A 20577-nucleotide genomic window follows, 5' to 3' on the forward strand; every position below is an offset into this window, starting at 1 on the left:
ACACATGTGACCAGGCTACATAGAAAAGTGTTAATAAATAAAAGATTAGGCCAAGAATTTATCTCTTCGGACCGAGTAAAGAAAAGAGGTGTGGTGATATATGCAAAAGAGAGCCTGTCACCAAAACTTTTATTTAAAGATGAACAAGGAAGAATTTTGACAATTGAGATTCAAAATCAAGGTGAAAAGTTTTTGATATTAGGAATTTACGCGCCAAATGAGGGAAAATCGGAATTCTACAAGAAGCTGCATGAGATAATGCTGGACTATCTGAATTATGACAACATCATTATGATGGGAGACATGAATGGGGTGGTATTAACCAACATGGATAAGTCACATAGCCAAAACGTAACAAAAGATGGCAGACTACCCAAAACATTCTTTGAACTGACTGACAACATGGACTTGATTGACATTTGGAGAACAAAGAACCCTCTAGGAAGAGAAGGAACATTCTTTTCTGAAGCCCAACTGACATGGACAAGAATCGACCAAATATGGATAACTAGAGGCCTGGCACCCAAGATAAAAAAAGTGGAAATCTGCCCAAAGACCTGCTCCGACCATAACGCTGTAAAGATGGACATGAGACTAACTCCAACCGGCTCCTTCAGATGGAGGATGAATGACAATCTGTTTAGAGATCAGGAGATTGTTAAAAAGGCCCAAAAAGCTTTGAAGGACTATTTTGAGATAAATTTGAACACCACGGTGGAAAAAAGAACTGTCTGGGACGCAAGTAAGGCGGTTATGAGGGGGTTTCTGATACAACAGAACACTATAAAGAAAAAAGCACAGAATGAGAAAAAAGAGAAGATTCTGGAGAAAATTAAAGAAATTAAGAACAAGACCGAAGTCAAAGGAGATCCTAAGAGAAATTAAACTTTACCAAGCACAATACTCAAAATTGATAAACCAGGAAGTGGAATGGAAAGTTAAGCTAATGAAACAAAGATCCTTTGAATCGGCAAACAAATGTGGAAAGCTGCTAGCATGGCAGCTGAAAAAGAGACAAAAATTGAACACGGTCACAAATTTAGAGACTGAAGGAAGAAACATTCAGAACCCAGTGGAGATTAGAAAGTGTTTCCAGAGATACTTTAAACAACTATATACACAAGGGCCGCAAAACGAAGTGGAGATAGAACAATTTTTAAGGAAGAATGGTTTACCAAGGTTGTCCCAGCGAAATAGAACAATCCTGAACCATAAAATAACACAACAAGAGATTGAAGAAGCCATTCAGAACATGCAACTGGGCAAATCTCCAGGGCCAGATGGGCTCACCTCCAAATATTACAAGACATTGAAAGACTATTTGATACATCCATTAATGGAGGTTTGCAATGAAATTATGGAGGGGAAGAAGGCACCGGAGTCGTGGAAAGAAGCTTTCATCACATTGATACCCAAACTAGAAACTGAAAAGACCCAACTTAAGAACTACCGCCCCATCTCCCTCCTAAATGTGGATTACAAAATATTTGCAGACATTTTAGCAAGTAGATTCAAAAAAGTGTTAAATGAAGTAATTCACAAGGACCAAGCAGGCTTTCTCCCAGGTAGACATTTGTTTGCTAATACAAGGAATATTATTGACATTTTGGAACTTTTGCAAACAAATATTAATACAAAAGCAGTGTTCATATTCATAGATGCGGAGAAGGCCTTTGATAATATCTCATGGAAGTTTATGAAGAAAAACTTGGAAGGGATGGGAGTGGGGCGGGGGTTTGAGAATGGGATAGAGGCAATCTATTCGGAGCAAAAGGCTAAATTAATAGTGAACAATGTGGTGACGGAAGAGTTCAAAATTGAAAAAGGAACACGACAAGGTTGCCCTATTTCCCCTTTGCTATTTATTTCGGTCCTGGAAGTGCTCTTGAATATGATTAGAGGAGACCGGTTGGTGGAAGGAATTCAGGTCAGAGCGAAACAGTATAAACTTAAAGCATTTGCAGATGACCTAGTATTGACCCTACAGGAGCCAGAGTCAAGTACCAAAAGGGTATTGCAACTGATTTATGAGTTTGGTCGGGTGGCGGGATTTAAACTTAATAAGCAGAAAACCAAGGTTTTGGAAAAAAAATTGACTTCTTTAGAATCAGAAAGGTTTCAGAAAGAGACAGAGCTAAACGTGGTTAAAAAAGTAAAATACCTAGGGGTAAACATAACATAACATAATTGAAACTTTCCTTGTCAGGAAGTATTGCTGCTATAAAGATGAATGTATTGCCAAAAATGCTGTTTTTGTTTCAAACTTTACAGATTGTGGATAAAATGGAGTGTTTGGGGAGGTCGCAGAGAGATATCTCTAAATTTGTCTGGCAGGGCAAAAAGCCCAGAATTAAGTTCAAGATATTAACTGATGCTAAAGAAAGAGGGGGCTTTGCCCTGCCAGACTTAAAGTTGTACTATGAATCAGCAGCTTTCTGCTGGTTGAAGGACTGGCTGCTTCTTGAAAACACTGATGTTTTAGATTTGGAAGGATTTAACAATGCTTTTGGATGGCATGCATATTTGTGGTATGACAAGGTTAAAATCCATAAGGCTTTCAAGAACCATATTGTCAGAAAAGCAGTGTTCAATGTCTGGACAAAATATAAAGACTTATTGGAAAATAAGACCCCAAGGTGGTTATCACCAATGGAAGCTAAGGCCCCGAAAAGACTCAATATGGAGGCCAAATGGCCGAAATATTGGGAAATAATAGAAAAAGATGGAGATGACTGGAGGTTGCAGAGTTTGGAGAAACTAAAGGATAAAGTGCGAGATTGGTTACATTATGCTCAGATTAAAGAAGTTTTTAAGTTGGACAAAAAGATAGGATTCCAGGTGGAAAAATCAAAGTTAGAAACAGAACTGTTAGAACCCAGTTCTAAGATACTTTCAAGAATGTATAACTTGCTGCTAAAATGGAACACACAAGATGAAACGGTCAAATCAGCTATGATAAAATGGGCACAGGACATAGGGTACAATATTATGTTTGCTGACTGGGAAAGGTTATGGACCACCGGCCTGAGATTCACGGCATGTAATGCCTTGAAGGAAAATATTATGAAAATGATATATAGGTGGTACATGACCCCAGTCAAGCTTGCAAAGATATACCATTTGTTAGATAATAAATGTTGGAAATGTAAAGAAACTGAAGGAACGTTCTTTCACCTCTGGTGGACCTGCCCTAGAGTCAAGGCTTTCTGGGAAATGATATATAATGAGCTGAAAAAGGTATTTAAGTATACCTTCCCTAAGAAACCAGAGGCCTTTCTTTTAGGCATTGTCGGCCAGAGGGTGTTAAAGAAAGACCGAACTTTTTTTATGTATGCAACAACAGCAGCAAGGATACTCATCGCTAAATACTGGAAAACCCAAGATTTGCCCACACTGGAAGAATGGCAGATGCAACTGATGGACTATATGGAACTGGCGGAAATGACTGGCAGAATCCGAGACCTGGGAGAAGAAGTTGTGGAGGAGGACTGGAAGAAATTTAAGGATTATTTACAAAAACATTGCAAATTGTATGAATGTTAAGAAAGATGTAAGATTAGCAACAATGTGGTACCAATAAATTAGTTAAAAGGAATATGAAGATAAATGTAATTAAAAGAAAAGATAAATTTTGGATAAATACTATGTTAAAATTAAGTTTTTAAAACCGGGATTTAAATTATCTAAAATTAGGGATATAATATTCGAAAATTATATTATAAGAATTGAAACAAGTTAATAAATTGCTGGTAAAGTTTAAGATTTTGGAACGCAGGAACAAGAGTTGTGAGGAAGTCCAATGAGGTGAATGAAATGTGGATATTGGAAAATTATATGTTATTCTGTATGTTTTCTTACTGTTTAAACAAAATTTTAATAAATATTATTATTATTTTAAAAAAATCATTTCTATCCTGCCCTTCCTGTCACCTAAAATACACATTTAAAACGTATTTTGGTACTCCCCCCCAAAAAATCTTTATTTATTTATTTTTAGCTACGAGCTGTATTGCAAAATTTGAACAGCTGCAAAACCCAAAGGACAGTTGTGTTCTGATTCGCATTATCATCAGCTTGTAACCTCATGCCCAGCTCAACAGGCAAGTGGTCCTGCCATGGTTGCACAAACAAAAACTGAGGTAGAGGACATTGCAAAAAAATTAAATAAATAAAATAAAAACCTACATTTAAGTTATCTAATAGGCTTGATGTTTGTTAAACCTTTGCTTACATGTAACCCTAACCCTAACGGGAAAAAAAAGGAAAATGCTAGGTACGTGTAATGGTTCTAGGGGTTGCTCGTGAGTAAGCCGGTGCCAACACCTGGCTGGGTTGCCTGAGTGAACCTTTTCTGTCCGGACAGCTACTCACCCGTGGCTGTCTCAATCGCTGGCAGAATCCGTCAGTGGACGTTTCTTAAACTTCTTCCAGCAAAGAAGCTCTTTGACGCCTAGTCTCTTCCTACTCTCCCTGCGCGGAAGCCTTCTGTGCAAGGAGGGCGTAGGCAGCGGAGGACCCTTACCCTCCCCGCTGGTCCCCGGCAAGGAGTCATGGGACCGCCTCGCCGATTCCCCCATCTGCCCCCCTTCTCCACTGGTGCTACGCTGATTCTCTTCCCCAGAAGATGGGCTGCCTCTCCCCATCCCGGGACGCTCTCTGGAATCCCTCTGGCTTTTGCTCTCTCCCACCAGCACTGATGGCAGTTCCCTGACATCCACCTCCTCCTCAGGACACCCCCCCGGCGCAATTTACCGATACAACCTCCCCTCTCTCCTCGGCCAACGATGCGGGGAATCCCCTGAAGGAGCTGTCATCATCTTCTGAGGATTCAAAATCAGCCTCCCATCCGCTCGGATCTCTTCCCTCTGGTTGAACCTCCCAATCTGATTCTTCTCCCTTGGACACCTCCTCTCCCTCCTCTTCGGAGGCAGGAAAACCCACAAAGTCCCCTTCGTCGTCTGTGGGTCCAAATTCTTCCTCCCAGAATCTAGCTAATGGTTTGGGCTTATCTGGGAACAAACTGTGGAATTCTTCCACCAGATACCTGTCAGTGATTGATTCAGCAGGGACCCACGTGTTTTCCGACCTAGGTTCCCCCTCCCAGGCTACCAAGTACTCTACCTGGTGACCTCGCCACCTTGAATCAAGTATTTCCGTGGCTTCGTTACAGTGTTCCCTCTCCTCTACCCGCGGGTGGGTGGTAACCCCTCCCTCCCGTCCCGGGAATTCCCGCCCCTCCCTGTAAGGTGAAAGTAGGGACCTATGGAACACCGGATGTATCTTCATGTGCTGTCAGGCAACTTGAGTTTAAATGCCACTGGGTTAACCTGCTGTATTACCTCAAAAGGCCCCAGCCGCCTCGGCTGCAACTTCTTGCACCCTCCCTTTAGGGGCAACCCTTGGGATGACAACCACACCCGGTCTCCCACCCGTATGGCCTCCCCCTCCCGACGGTGCCTGTCCGCCTGCCTCTTGTAAACTTCCTTGGCCCGCTCCAAGTTCAACCTGAGTTGCTGGTGTAAGGCCTCCATTTCCTCCACAAATTGCTCAGCTGCAGGTACACTCCATCCTTCCTCCCCCCGCCCCGGGAAGGCCCTGGGGTGACACCCGTAATTGGCCATGAAAGGGCTCATTCCCGTGGACACATGTTCAGCGTTATTGTACGCAAATTCAGCCAAAGCTAATTTCTCTACCCAGTCGTTCTGTCTCTCACTGACATAGCAGCGTAGGTATTGCTGGAGTATACCGTTCGCTCTTTCGGCCTGTCCGTTGGTTTCTGGGTGCCTTGCCGTCGAGAAGCTCACCTCGACCTGTAGCAAGCTCATGAGCTTCCTCCAGAACCGGGAAGTAAATTGTTTCCCACGATCCGAGATTACCCTCAAGGGAGCCCCATGCAGTCTAAAAATGTGATCCACAAACAGCCTGGCTGTCTCCTCTGCCGTTGCTGCATGTGAGCAAGCTACAAAATGGCACATTTTAGTCAGTAGATCGACTACTACCATGACCGCTGTCTTTCCCCTTGACTTGGGCAGATCTGTCATAAAATCAATGGACACCACCTCCCAGGGCTTTCCTGGTGTAGGTAAGTGTTCCAGTAACCCTGCGGGGGCAGCCCTTTCCCCCTTAGCCCTCTGGCATCGGTCGCACCCTCATACATATTCTCGTACGTATTCCCTCACCTTTGGCCATCAGAACTGCCTGGTTACAAGTAGCATGGTCTTGTGCTGTCCAAAGTGCCCAGCTGTTGGGTTGTCGTGGAGCTGTCTAAGTACCTTCCCCCTCAAAGTCTCCCCCGGTACATACAGCGCCCCCTTATAGTACAGTAGCCCTTCCTTTTCCTCAAACCCTCCATTGTCTTCCTTTCCGAGTTCCCTGTTTTTTGTCTAAGCGAACTCATCGTCTCTGGTGAGCCCTGCCAGTTCTCGTTTCCCAACCAACGCTCCCCCCCACACCCACCAGTCCTTGGGGAACACGTGCCTGGTGTCTGGTGGTCCCTCTCCTTCCATGTACTCCGGTTTCCGGGAGAGAGCATCTGCCTTTACGTTTTCCTCTCCCGGCACGTATCGGATCTCGAAGGAAAACTTGGTGAACTCCTGGGACCATCTGATCTGTCTCTGGTTGAGCACTCATGCGGTCCGTCAGTATTCCAAGTTCTTGTGGTCAGTTCGGACCTGGATCTTGTGCCGCGCCCCTATCAATAGATGTCTCCATTGCCGAAATGCCGCATAGATCGCAAGCAGTTCTCGGTCATACACTGTGTAGTTTTGCTCTGACTTGCTCAGCTTCCTTGAGAAAAAGGCACACGGCCTCCAGTTCTGCTTGGCCCCAGGCTGCAAAAGGACCGCTCCAATGGCGTGGTCGGACGCGTCCGTCTCCAGTCTCATAGGCTTCTCCGGATCCACATGCAGGAGCTGCTCCTCTGAGGCAAACGCTTTCTTCAGTCTTTCAAAGGATTGCTGCACACCCTCTGTCCACGCGAACTTCTTTTTGTTACTAAGACAATCCGTTATGGGCGCTGTCAAGTGAGCGAAGTTCTTTATGAACTTCCTGTAGAAGTTGCTGAAGCCTAGGAACCTCTGCACATCCTTTCTGTTTTGGGGGGCTTTCCATTCCAGCACTGCCTTCACTTTGCCTGGGTCCATAGCTAGTCCTTTGTCTGACAACCTGTACTCCAGGAACTCAGCCTCCCTGGTGTGGAATTGGCATTTTTCCAGCTTGACCCACAACTGATGCTTCTTCAATCTCTGTAGCACCTCCCTGACGTCTCTGACGTGTTGCTTTTCATTGTCCGAATAGATTAAGACGTCATCCAAAAAGGCTACGCAATTCTTGTACAGCAGGGGCCCCAACACATGGTGCATGAAGGCTTGAAAGCAGGCGGACCCCGATTGTAATCCGAATGGCATAACTAAGTACTCAAAAGCCCCCAGGGGGGTGAACATCGTCTTTTTCCATTCGTCCCCCTCCCTTATCCTAATTAGATTGTATGCTCCCCTGAGGTCCAGCTTGGTAAAAATCTTCCCCTGCCTCACAAGTGTCAAAATATCGTCAATCCTGGGCATTGGGAAAGTCACAGGTTCTGACACCAGGTTTAGGGCCCGGTAATCCACGACTAATCTGGGCTGATTAATCTCTTTTTTTGTCCACAAAGAACACCGGACTGCCCCCACCGCCTTTGATTCCCTTATGAAACCTCTCTTCAGGTTCTTGTCAATAAACTGCCGCAACTCCTGCATCTCCCAGTCGGACATGGCATACAGCTTACCCACCCGTAACCGAGCCCCTGGAAGCAGGTTGATTTGGCAGTCAAAGGGCCTGTGGGGGGGCAGTCTATCTGCCTCCCAATGCTGAAGACCTCCTTCAAATCAGCATATTGTGGTGGCACCTCCCCTTTTTGCTCCAGGGCCAACCCAGCCACCCTGGCCACAGTCATTCTTGGTTCCTTCCCTCCCAGACAGTGTTCTAAGCAGTAAGCTGACCCAAAGGTGACCAATCGCTGATGCCATGACACCACTGGGTCATGTATTGCCAGCCAGCTCATTCCCAGTATTATTGGGGGTCCTGCCAGCGTGGCCACGTGAAAGGCAATGGTTTCCGTGTGCCTGGAGACCCTCATTCGCATTGGCGGTGTCTGGTGTGTCACTTCCCCTCCCAGGAGTTCCCTGCCATCAATGGTGGTCACCTGCAAGGGAAAATCTAGTGGTAACAGGTGGAGTTGCTGCTCCAGAGCGAAGTCTCTGCTGAAGAAATTACACGAGCTGCCAGAATCTAGCAGCCCCTCCACTTTGACGGGGTGCCCATTTCGGAGTTCTAGCACCACCTCTATGGCTATAGCTGCCTTGGGGGGGGGTCAGGCTGGGGCACTTCTATTGGTCGCTGAGCTGGCTGCTGCCCCTGCTGGTTGGCAGCCAGGCGTTGTAGTTTCCCTGGACCGGCCCTTCCTCCCCCTTCTCGTCATGGCCTGCAGCCCCCATCATGCCTTGCCAGGCTTTTCGTTGAGGGCAGACCTTCGCAAAATTTCCCGGTCGCTGACAGAGGAAACACTTCTTGGTAGTTTTCCACTCCTTCCCCTCCCTTTTCCGACCTTCACCATCGTTTGAAACTTCGCGCGTGCGCTTTCCATCGGCTCCACCGCCTGGGAAGAATCCCTTGGCATCTCCGGAATGCGGTTGTCATGGAAACGTTCCGCCCTTATCTCCCGCTTCTCCTGAGCCCGCGCTTCCTGGCGTACACCGATCGCAAGCACAGTCTTTGTGAGTTCATCCATCGACCGCGTGCGGGGCGCTCGGGACAACTCGTCTTTCACTTCGGGGGACAAACCCGCTTCAAGCAACATTTGCATTGGTTCAGAGTCCAGATCCCACCCGAGCTTGTGGACTAACATCGCAAAACACGACCAGTAGTTTCTGACGGACTGGCCCCCCTGCTTGCACCCCATCAGCTCCCGCCGTGTCACGCTTTGCTCCACCTCACTGGAGAACATCGCGTCCATTCCCTGGTAGAATTTCTTAAAATGCTTCAATGCATCATTCTGCGTCACCATTAGGGGCCTGATCCATTCGCGCGCCCCATCCTGCAGATGTCCCACAATGTAAGCCACCCTCTCCCTGTCATCCGCAAAGTCATTTTTCTGCAATTCCAAAGCGTACTGAATTTCCGTTCGGAAAGCATTGTAGTCTTGGGGCTTTCCACCAAACTTGTGTACCAGCCCCGGGACCTTCCTCCCTATCGGGGTGGCTCTGACCTGTGCATCCTGAGCCCGTCTCTCCTCCAGCCGCGCAGACAGGGTAACTACATGCACCTCCAGGTCTCGGTTCCTCTCGACCAGACCTCGCACCATGGCTTCTTGCTCTGTCTCTCCGGCCGGCCCTGTTTGGCTCATCGTGCTGCCTCTCCGGGGCAACGCACAAGCAACGTCAGGGACTGACGGATTGCTGTAATGGTTCTAGGGGTTGCTCGTGCGTAAGCCGGTGCCAACACCTGGCTGGGTTGCCTGAGTGGACCTTTTCTTTCTTTTTTTTAATAAGATTTTTATTAAAGTTACAAAAATTATATAAAAACAAAACAAAACAATAATACAAACAGACAAAAATAAAAACAAGTATAATTTCAATCCCTTATTTTCTTATAACTTACTTCCCCGACTTCCTCATACCTCCCCTTTCTGTATTCCAATTTCTAATTTATTAATTCAGCAAATCCTTTCCCTTAATTTTCATTTAATTTTTAACCTTTATTTTCTTTTTACTTATCCATTACAGCTGGAAACCACGTAATTTCTAAACCAACGTCCTTGTAACATTCATTAATTTTGCAATGTTTCTTAAGATAGTCCTTAAATTTATTCCAATCTTTTTCCGCTGTCTCTCTCCCCTGGTCTCGGATTCTGCCAGTCATTTCTGCCAGTCCCATGTAGTCTATCACCTTCATCTGCCATTCTTCCAAGGTGGGTAGATCTTGTGTCTTCCAATACTTTGCGATGAGTATTCTTGCTGCTGTTGTAGCGTACATAAAGAAAGTTCTATCCTTCTTTGACACCAATTGGCCAACAATACCCAAGAGAAAGGCCTCTGGTTTCTTCAGAAAGGTATATTTAAATACCCTTTTCAGTTCATTATATATCATTTCCCAGAACGCCTTAATCTTTGGGCACGTCCACCAAAGGTGGAAGAAAGTACCTTCATTTTCTTTACATTTCCAACATTTATTATCAGGCAAGTGATAAATTTTTGCAAGCTTGACTGGGGTCATGTACCACCTATAAATCATTTTCATAATATTCTCTCTTAGGGCATTACATGCCGTAAATTTCATTCCGGTGGTCCACAACTTTTCCCAGTCAGCAAACATAATGTTATGACCAATGTCTTGTGCGCACTTAATCATGACTGATTTCACCGTTTCATCCTGCGTATTCCACTTCAACAGCAAGTTATACATTTTTGACAAATTTTTTGTATTGGATTCTAACAATTCTGTTTCCAATTTTGATTTTTCCACCTGGAAACCAATTTTCCTGTCCATCTTATAAACCTCCATTATTTGATAATAATGAAGCCAGTCTCGCACTTTATCTTTTAATTTCTCAAAACTCTGCAATTTCAGTTTGTCCCCTTCTTGTTCCAAAATTTCCCAATATTTCGGCCATTTGGACTCCATATTAAGCTTTTTCACAGCCTTCGCCTCCATTGGCGACAACCACCTTGGGGTTTTATTTTCCAACAAATCTTTGTATCTAATCCAGACATTATACAATGCTTTCCTGACAATATGATTTTTAAAGGCTTTGTGTGCTTTAACCTTGTCATACCACAAATATGCATGCCACCCAAGAGTATTATTAAAACCTTCTAAGTCCAAAATGTCTGTGTTCTCAAGAAGCAGCCAGTCTTTCAACCAGCAGAAAGCTGCCGATTCATAGTATAGTTTAAGGTCTGGCAGGGCAAATCCCCCCCTTTCCTTTGCATCAGTTAAAATCTTGAATTTAATTCTGGGTTTCTTGCCCTGCCAGACAAATTTCGAAATATCTTTCTGCCACTTCTTGAAACAGTCCATCTTGTCCACAATTTGCAATGTTTGGAACAAAAACAACATTCTAGGCAATACATTCATCTTTATAACCGCAATTCGACCAGACAAGGAAAGCTTCAAATTTGACCAGATTTCTAAATCTTTTTTCACTTCTGTCCAAGATTTCTCATAATTATCTTTAAATAAATTCACATTTTTAGCTGTCATATTAATCCCCAAATATTTCACATTCTTAACCACAGTTAATCCTGTCTCATTCTGAAACCTCTCTTTTTCAATAGCTGTTAAATTTTTCTCCAATACCTTAGTTTTTAACTTGTTCAGTTTAAATCCTGCTACTTGACCAAACTCTTTAATTAATTCTAAGACCCTTTTAGTACTAGATTCAGGCTCTTGTAATGTAAGTACCAGATCATCTGCAAATGCTCTCAATTTGTACTGTTTTGCTCCGACCTGTACCCCTTTAACCAGCTGATCCCTTCTAATCATGTTCAACAAAACCTCCAGGACGGATATAAAAAGTAATGGAGAGATTGGGCACCCCTGACATGTCCCTTTTTCTATTTTAAATTCTTCCGTGTCAGGGAACTGCCATCAGAGCAAGAAACGGAGGCAGGGCTCCCGAGTGATGCCGGAGAGGGGACTAGCAGGGGGGAAGGATTTCAGCATAACACCCATAGAGAAGAGAGGGAGATGGAGGAATTGGTGACAGGGCTCCAAGACCCTTCACCCGAAACTAGTGGAGAGAGCGCTGGGACGCCCCTGCCTTCCCCTTACTTGCGCAGACGCGTTCCGCGCAGAGAACATAGGAGGAGACTCGGGGTCAAACAGCTTTTATGCTGGAAGAGGTTCAAGAGACGCCCACTCTCGGATTCTGCAAGTGACTAACAGGTCACGGAGGGCGAGCTCTGACCCTAAGCATGGTTGGGCAAGCAAACTAACTAAACTGAAGGCAATTTACGCACAAGTAACCCCTCACAACCATTACAGCAATCCGAGAGTCATTTACGTTACTTGTGCGCAAGCAGTGGAAACATGAGCCAGACTGGAGGCGCCGGGGCAGCGGAGCAAGCTGCGGGGGGGCAGGACCTGGTGAAGAGGAACCAGGAGCTGGAACGGCATGTAGCCCTGCTGACGGCGCGGCTGGATGAGAGGCACACCCAGGACGCGCAGGTTAGACCCACCCCAATGGCAAAGAAGGTGCCCGGACTAGTACACAAATTTGGGAGGAAGCCCCAGGAATATAATGGATTCCGAACGGAAATAGAGTACGCCTTGCAGCTGCAGCATGATGACTTTGCTGACGAGGCAGCGCAGGTGGCGTATATCGTGGGGCACCTTGAGGGCAACGCAAGGGAATGGGTTAGACCCCTGATGGCCTCGCAGAACCCCGCCATGAAGGACGTTCGGATGTTTTTTCAGGCAATGGACGCTATGTATTCTAGCCAATTGGGGGAGAGTGTGAACCAAAGGGAGCTGATGAGATGCAAGCAGGGGGACCTTTCCGTTAGAGACTACTGGTCCCAGTTTGCGATGCTAATACACCGGCTCGAATGGGATCTGGATAGCCCTCCCATACGGATGCTGTTTGAGGAGGGGTTGTCCCCAACCGTTAAAGATGAGCTCTCCCGCGCGCCCCGCCCAGAGACTATGGATCAGCTGACGAAAGCTGCGCTGGCGATAGGCGCTCGCCAGGAAGCGCGCGCTTTGGATAGGCGGGAAGGGAGAGGAGAGCGTTGCCCTGACTACCGCATTCCTAAGATGCCAAAGCAGTCTCCCGGTGACGTGGTGCCAAGGGAAATTGATGGGGCGCGCGCCCACAAGGCTCTGAGCGCCCACCAAGGAGTCAAAAGGGAGGGAAAGGCTGGGAAAAGCACCAAGAAGTGTTTCCTCTGCCAACGGCCAGGACACTTTGCCAGGGTCTGTCCACAAAGAAAGGCTTGGCAAGGGATGGTGGGAGCCGCTGGAAGCGAGGAGGAGCGGGCAGAGGAAAAGGGGCAGGGAAACGCCAGCGCTTGACTGCCCACAGGGGGGCGCAGCAGCCAAGCGAACAACTAACGGAAGTGCCCCAACCAGACACACCCAAGGCTTCTATAGCGATAGAGGTGGTGCTAGAACTCCCAAATGGACACCCAGTCAAGGTGAAGGCAATGCTGGACTCCTGTAATTTTTTTAGTAAGGAGTTTGCACTAGAGCACCAACTCCACCTGCTGCCACTTGATTTCCCACACCAAGTGACCACGATAGATGGCAGGGAGCTGCTAGGAGGGGAGGTAACACATCAAACCCCACCCACGAGAATGAGTGTGTCCAGGCACACCGAAACCATTGCCTTTCACGTGGCCACACTGGCGGGACCCCCGATAATACTGGGCATGAGCTGGCTAGTGCTACATGATCCACTGGTGGCTTGGCATCAACGGACAGTCACCTTCGGGTCAGCGCACTGTTTGGAACACTGTCTAGGGGGGGAGAAGCCCAGGGTGAGGTTGGCCAGAGTGGCAGCAACTACACTGAAGCAGAGAGCGGAGGTGCCGCCACAGTACACGGACTTACAGGAAGTCTTCAGTGAGAGGGAAGCGGACAGGCTGCCGCCACATAGGCCCTTCGACTGCCAAATCAACCTACTCCCTGGGGCGCAGCTGCCGGTGGGTAAGCTGTATGCCATGTCGGACCGAGAGATTCAGGAGTTGCGGGACTTTATTGACAAAAACCTTAAGAGGGGGTTCATAAGGGAATCTAAGGCAGTAGGGGGGAGCCCTGTGTTTTTTGTGGAAAAGAAAAACACGGATCAGCGTAGGCTGGTCGTGGACTATCGCAAATTGAACCTCGTATCGGAACCCGTGACCTTCCCAATGCCCAGAATTGATGATATTCTGACTAGGGTGAGGAAGGGTAAGATCTTCACCAAGCTGGACCTCCGGGGAGCATACAATCTGATTAGAATGAGGAAGGGGGACGAATGGAAAACCACCATGTTCACCCCCCTAGGGGCCTTTGAGTACCTAGTCATGCCATTTGGATTACAATCGGGCTCAGCCTGTTTTCAAAGTTTCATGCACCATGTGCTGGGCCCCCTGCTGTACAAAAACTGCGTAGCATTTCTGGACGACATCCTGATCTATTCGGACAATGAAAAGCAGCATGTCCAGGACGTCAGGGAAGTGCTGAAGAGGCTACAGCAGCACCAGTTGTGAGTCAAGCTGGAAAAGTGCCAATTTCATGCCAGAGAAGTGGAATTTCTGGGGTACAAGTTGTCGGACAGAGGACTAGCCATGGACCCCGGCAAGGTGCAGGCGGTGCTGGAATGGAAGGCCCCCAAAACCCGGAAGGATGTGCAGAGGTTCCTTGGGTTCAGCAACTTCTACCGGAAGTTCATCAAGAACTTCGCCCACTTGACCGCACCCATCACGGATTGTCTCAGTAGCAAGAAGAAGTTCGTCTGGACTTCTTAAAAAATTCGGATTTCCCCTTATTCGGTGCATAAATTCCTACAATCAAAAATTTCTCTCCTTGAACTTGAATTTCAATTGCCAAGAATCTTCCTTGGTCGTCTTTAAAAATTAATTTCGGCAACAATCTTTCCTTTGCGTATATCACCACTCCTCTTTTTTTAACTCTGTCAGATGAAATAAATTCTTGTCCCAATCTTTTATTAATAAGTATTTTCCTATGTGACCTCATCACATGTGTCTCTTGTAAGCAAATCAAGTCCAATTGTTCTTTCTTTAATATATGAAAAACGCTTTTTCTCTTCCGGGGTATATTCAGACCATTACAATTCCAGCTTAGAAGTTGCAGAGCCATGATGGGGTTATTTACTTTTCCCTCCTACTGCTCCAAGTAATTGTTCTTCTTCTGTCGGTGGTTGCAGTCCAAATGATAAATTTTCTATGTCCAGTATTCCTTTTCCTGGTGAGATTGGTTCCACTCCAGATTCCACCTCTTTCTGAAGATCCTCTTCGTGGTCTCTCAAAAACTTGTCTTTGTCGCTCACTGTCCTTATTCTTATTTTCCTTCCTTTGTATTTAAAGGATAGGCCTTGAGGGAATTCCCACCTGAAAAGTATGCTGTTTCTTTTCAGTAGAACAACCAGGTCTCTGTAGTGGGTTCTTACATCCAAAATATACTTCGGTATATCTTTAAAGATCTCCACATAATAATCTTCAATTTGCAATGTTTTTTGGTAGTGCAAATTCAGAATTTTGTCTCTTTCTTCTTTTGATCTTAAAGTTATCAAACAATCTCTTGCCTTATTCCTTCTTTGTCTTGTGCAGAGTCTAAATGCACTCATTATCTTGAATTCTTCCTTCTCCAGGCCCTGTTGCCAGAAGTCTGAAAATTCTTTTGTAAGAAAGTCCGCCAAATTATCCTTTTCACTTTCAGGTACTGCTCTGATTCTTAAATTTCTCTCTTTTCTCTGCAAAACAATCATGGACAGTGTTAGATCATGATCCTCCAATTTCTTAAAAACCGGTGGAATTTTCTCCTGGGTAACAATTGCAATTTCCTTAGCCTCCTCTGCAATCTTTCGAGTTGTAGCCGATTCCTCTAATAGTTTTTCAATAGTCTCTGTGTTAGAGTTCACCTTCTTTCCGAGTTCATTTATACTTGTGGTATTTAAATCAATTTTTGCTGAGACCTCAGCTACTTGCTTGTTGGTTTCTGCAATTTGCTTGTTAGTTTCGGCAACTTGTTTACTTGTCTCTGCCCCTTACTTCGTTAAATATTCCTGAGATTCATTAATTTTACCAAGTGCCTTTGCCAATGCGTCTTCAAATGACATAGTTCTTGATTTTATTTGCGAGGCAGCAGCTGCTCCTGTGCCTCCGAATGTTGAGGCCCTTCTTTGTTGTAAAATATCAGTCTTGTATTGTCTGCCGGATCTTAAACCTTTTTCCTGTGGCTCTACTTTCCCTTTACCATCTGCCATAACACTCTCATGCCAAGCCAAGGTCAATCTCACGCTTGTAAAATTGTTTTGAATAGGAATTTTCCAATGGCTCAGCAGCTAGTGGTTCAGTTATCATTGTTGCAACAAAGTCTCCTCTAGGGGGAGAAATCTCCAGCTTCACTTTACAATTTTTGAAACAAAAGTGTTCTTTAAAAATCCCCCATGCCTCCTAAAAAGCCACAGTATCAATTATTTTCAGAGTTATTTTAAATGCAACACAGTCCAAAAACAATCCAGGGACACTGTATCCTTTCAAAGAGTTATCAGAAGTTAGCTCAAAAGTTACTTCTTTACCTTAACGTGCTGACAGCCCACAGCCGGCTTCCCTATCAAGGCAGTCCGTCCCCAGGGTTTTAAAACAGTGGTTAAATTCCAATTCTCTTCTTTTCATGCAGGCATGTAAGGTACAATTCCCCCCCCCCCACCGCTCCTGCAAACGGGAGGAGGACTACTTTTTTGACGGTGGATTTGCTTTTGTCCAAAGATAAATTCTCCAAAAGTTACAGCTTCGCAGTCTCTTTGCTTTAATCTATCTGCAGAACGGAAAGGCAGACTTCCTTTTTATACCTTTCCCATCTCGGTACCGAAATTCATCAAATTTAGCTTCAATTTAGTCCTTTAATCCTACTCACGGGTAGTTGCTTTTTTAGATCCAATTCTCAGGAAGAAATCAGCGCTCTCCGATAATGGCGATGCGGCTTCACTCCACAGGCTCGGTAAACAACTCTCAGCACCGCGCCGCTCACCCGCTGCTGTTCCGAAGCCTTTAAAAATGCTCCTTCACAGTTTTTTTGGGGGGCGCAAAAGGTGCCCGTCGAGTCTCCTTGTTCACAGGCTTCACCACCTGTGATTTTTAGGGGTCCCCGCTTTGCCGTAGCGGCAGGACCCGAACCCGCGGAGCAGACTCCCTCCAGAGCTCAGAGGGAAATCCGCCATTAAACGCTGGCGCTGACCGGAAGTCCTGAGTGAACCTTTTCTGTCCGGACAGCCACTCACCCGTGGCTGTCTCAATCGCTGGCAGAATCCGTCAGTGGGCATTTCTTAAACTTCTTCCAGCAAAGAAGCTCTTTGACGCCTAGTCTCTTCCTACTCTCCCTGCGCGGAAGCCTTCTGCGCAAGGAGGGCATAGGCAGCGGAGGACCCTTACCCTCCCTGCTGGTCCCTGGCAAGGAGTCATGGGACCGCCTCGCCGATTCCCCCATCTGCTCCCCTTCTCCACTGGTGCTATGCTGATTCTCTTCCCCAGAAGATGGGCTGCCTCTCCCCATCCCGGGACGCTCTCTGGAATCCCTCTGGAGCTTGCTCTCTCCCTCCGGCACTGATGGCAGTTCTCTGACAGTACGCTACTGTATTTTAAGGAAGCAAGCCAGAAATTCAGAGAACGGGCCTTATATATCCCAGAGAGGATGTACAGAAACGCCTCACACTGCAGGTAGCAGCTCTGCCCTTTAAGGGTGGCTCACACCCATTTTGATCATCCCTCTCTCAAGAGGTAGGAAAAGATGGACTGTGCCCAGCAGAGAGAGACCCTTGCTGGCTACAGGACCAGCGTAAAAGAGTCTTCCATGGATGTTGGACACTTTTAGGAAAGGCAATCGTCAGAGCGCAGACCCAGCTCCTGTACCTTCTTCGCAGCTGTGCCCATGATGCCCTGGAGCTGCCTTCCGGCGCTTGCGCTTCACACGAGGGCTGCCATGCTCCTTCGTGGAGCCCGACTGGCTCTCCTGCTTGCTGACCTCATGGGAGCTGTGATACGTCCGCCACTGTGGATACAGAAGAGACACACTGGCAGTGAGAAGAAGCAAGAGGTCTTTGCCAGATTTGTTCCACGTTATTTTTTCCATGTTTGTACCCCGCACCTCCCCCCTTCATGGATCACTGCCTTGCCATGGCGAAGGGGCTTGAATAACTCAGAGAAGCTATGAGCTATGCCATGCAGGGCCACCCAAGATGGACAGGTCATAGTGGAGAGTTTTGACCAAACGTGATCCACCTGGAGCAGGAACCGGCAAGCCACTCCAGTATCCCTGCCAAGAAAACTGCATGGACAAAGACAACAGGCATATAAAAGTTATGACGCTGGAAGATGAGCCCCTCAGGTCAGAAGGCATCCAACATGCTACTGAGGAAGAGCGGAGGTGTAATGGCTTGGCTCTCCCACAGAAGCGAGAAACCAGCAGTAATTATCTCAGGTTTATTGCTCAAACACATAAATCACTCCGGAGCTCCTTCACTCCATGTCTGACTCCAAGTTAGCAGTTGCCAAGTCTAAACTCCGCCCCTTCCTCTTCTTCCAACAGTGGAAAAAACCCTTCCGCTTCCGTTCTTTTTCCCTCCTCTTACTGACCTTTTCCCGCCTTCGAGTCTTTGGGCTAACTGTTCCCAGCCTCTCTCCTTCTGTCTCTGAGCTAAGATTGGTGTTTAGAGCTTTTTTATCTTCTGCTTGCTCTCTGCTCTCTGAAGTTCTGCCACTCGGCTGCCCCTCCTCCCTCTCACATTCCAGTCTGCATTCCAGTGTCCTTATCTCCCTCGGCTTGCTTAGATTCCCAGCTTCTGTCAGCTCCGGAACGAAGCTGACATCACCCCCTCCTCTAAGCCCCCCTTCCTCCTCCTCGGCTTTGCTGCCTGTCTCGGAGGGCTCTCTCTGCTCTGGTGCCCACCATGTGCCAGTCTCTTCAGCTTCTTCTTCGCTAAGGTCATCCTCTTCCTCCCACCCTCTGGGCTTGGGTTTGTGGGGGAACCTACGGTGGAACTGCCGCTGCAGGTCTGGGGCATGTAAATCCTGGCTTCGTACCCAGGAGTTTTCTTCAGGTCCATAAACTTTCCATGACACAAAATACTGTAACTGTCTTCTACACAGTCTTGAGTCTAAAATCTGTCGGATCGCAAACTCCTCCTGATCCTCCACCATGACCGGAGGAGGAGGTGTTTGTTTAGGTTCCTGGCAGGGATGTGCAGGAACGTATGGTGACAGGAGAGCCCTGTGAAATACAGGGTGTATCTTCATCAAGGCAGGCAATCTCAATTTAAACGCTACGGGGTTTACCTGTTCTACCACTTCAAATGGTCCCAATCGCCTTGCCTCTAACGTCTTGCACCTCCCCTTTGTTGGTAAGTCCTTGGCCGACAACCACACCTTGTCCCCCACCTTGATCTCTTCTCCCTGCTGTCTACGTTCATCAGCATTCCTCTTATACACGTTTTTAGCTGCGTCCAGCTTTTCTCTCAGTAGTTCGTGTAACACCTGCATCTCCCCTACAAACTGTTCTGCCACTGGCACCAACAACGTGTCCTCTGGTTCTGGAAACGCCCTCGGATGTCGTCCATAGTTGGCCAGAAACAGTGTTTGTTGGGTAGACGCATGTACCGCATTGTTGTACGCGAATTCTGCTAGTCCCAATTTATCCACCCAGTCCTCTTGCTGGTACTTCACGTAGCAATGCAAGTATTGCTGCAACGTAGCATTGGTCCTCTCTGACTCTCCATTGGTTTGAGGGTGTCTCGCTGATGTCAGACACAATTCAACTTCCAAAAGCTGCATCAGCTTCCTCCAAAACTGTGAGGTAAATTGTGTTCCTCTGTCCGAAATCACTCGCAACGGCAAACCGTGCAGTTTGAACACGTGGTCTACAAACATCTGGGCTGTTTCCTGTGCCGACAGCAGCTTTGGGCATGGCACGAAGTGCGCCATTTTCGTGAACAAGTCGACCATGACCCAGATGACTGTCTGCTTTCGAGAAGGCGGCAAGTCTGTGATAAAATCCATTGTGATCGCTCTCCCTTGCGGAGTCAGAAGTGGTTGCAGAAGTCCCACTGGTGCTGCTCTAGGTGTTTTTGCTCGCTGGCAAGTGTCACATGCCCTGACATACTCCTGGGCCTCTTCTCTCATCCTGGGCCACCAAAACCGTCTCCTTAGTTGATCTACAGTCTTGTACTGCCCAAAGTGACCCGCCGTCGGGTTGTCGTGGCACTGCCGCATGACTCGTGCTCGCAAATCCCCTTCTGGCACGTAGAGCACCTCACCCTTAAACAAGAGGCCTTCCCTTTCAGTGAATGCTTCAGCGCTGTTCTCCTTGTTACGTATCGCTGCCAGTTTCTGCTGCGCAAATTCATCTCCTTGTGTTTGGCGCCTGAACTCTTCCACATTGACAATTGATGTTGCCGCTAGTTGCAACTGTTCTGGCTTCAGAATGTGTTTCAATTCTTGCTTCTGTTCTCCCCTCATGTATTACGGTTTCCGGGACAAGGCAGCACACCTGTTGAACCGATGCAGATTGGATCGGTGGAAGGGGGGAGAACCAGGAAGGCATGGAAGGAAGGGAGTCAGTGGCGTCGGGAGACACGCACTTGCTTTGTGTGTGCTAGGCAGGGGCATTTGGCTAAACAGTGTCCTGATAGGAAGACAGGGGGATCCCTTTCAGGGACCAGGGTGGAGAAAAAGCCCAAACCCCAAGCAGAACAGTCGGGAAACGGCCAATCCCAGCCCTTAAGAGAGGCTAGGGGCTGGGAGACAAGTCAGTAGAGGGGCCTCAAATGGAACCAGCCGTTTCTGGGATAGCTCTGCCCATGACGCTACAACTCCCAGATGGTCG

At 47.1% G+C, this 20577-nt stretch overlaps 2 protein-coding genes across 2 annotated transcripts in view; both read right to left on the reverse strand.

Moving 5' to 3' along the window:
* The window catches only part of LOC309361218 (uncharacterized protein), a gene marked incomplete at its 3' end in the record, with an annotated part of 424120 nt that overhangs the window by 205181 nt on the left and 198362 nt on the right, over window positions 1-20577 (reverse strand). The window lies entirely within an intron of this gene.
* Window positions 1-20577, reverse strand: part of LOC309361165 (BCL-6 corepressor-like protein 1) — a 126364-nt gene that overhangs the window by 71749 nt on the left and 34038 nt on the right. Inside the window, 1 exon segment of the mRNA XM_081896134.1 lies at window positions 17610-17748. Coding sequence (XP_081752260.1) covers window positions 17610-17748 — 139 coding nt within the window.

Source organism: Podarcis melisellensis, assembly GCF_964234715.1.
Source record: "Podarcis melisellensis genome assembly, chromosome: W".
Classification (NCBI taxonomy): Eukaryota; Metazoa; Chordata; class Lepidosauria; order Squamata; family Lacertidae; genus Podarcis; species Podarcis melisellensis.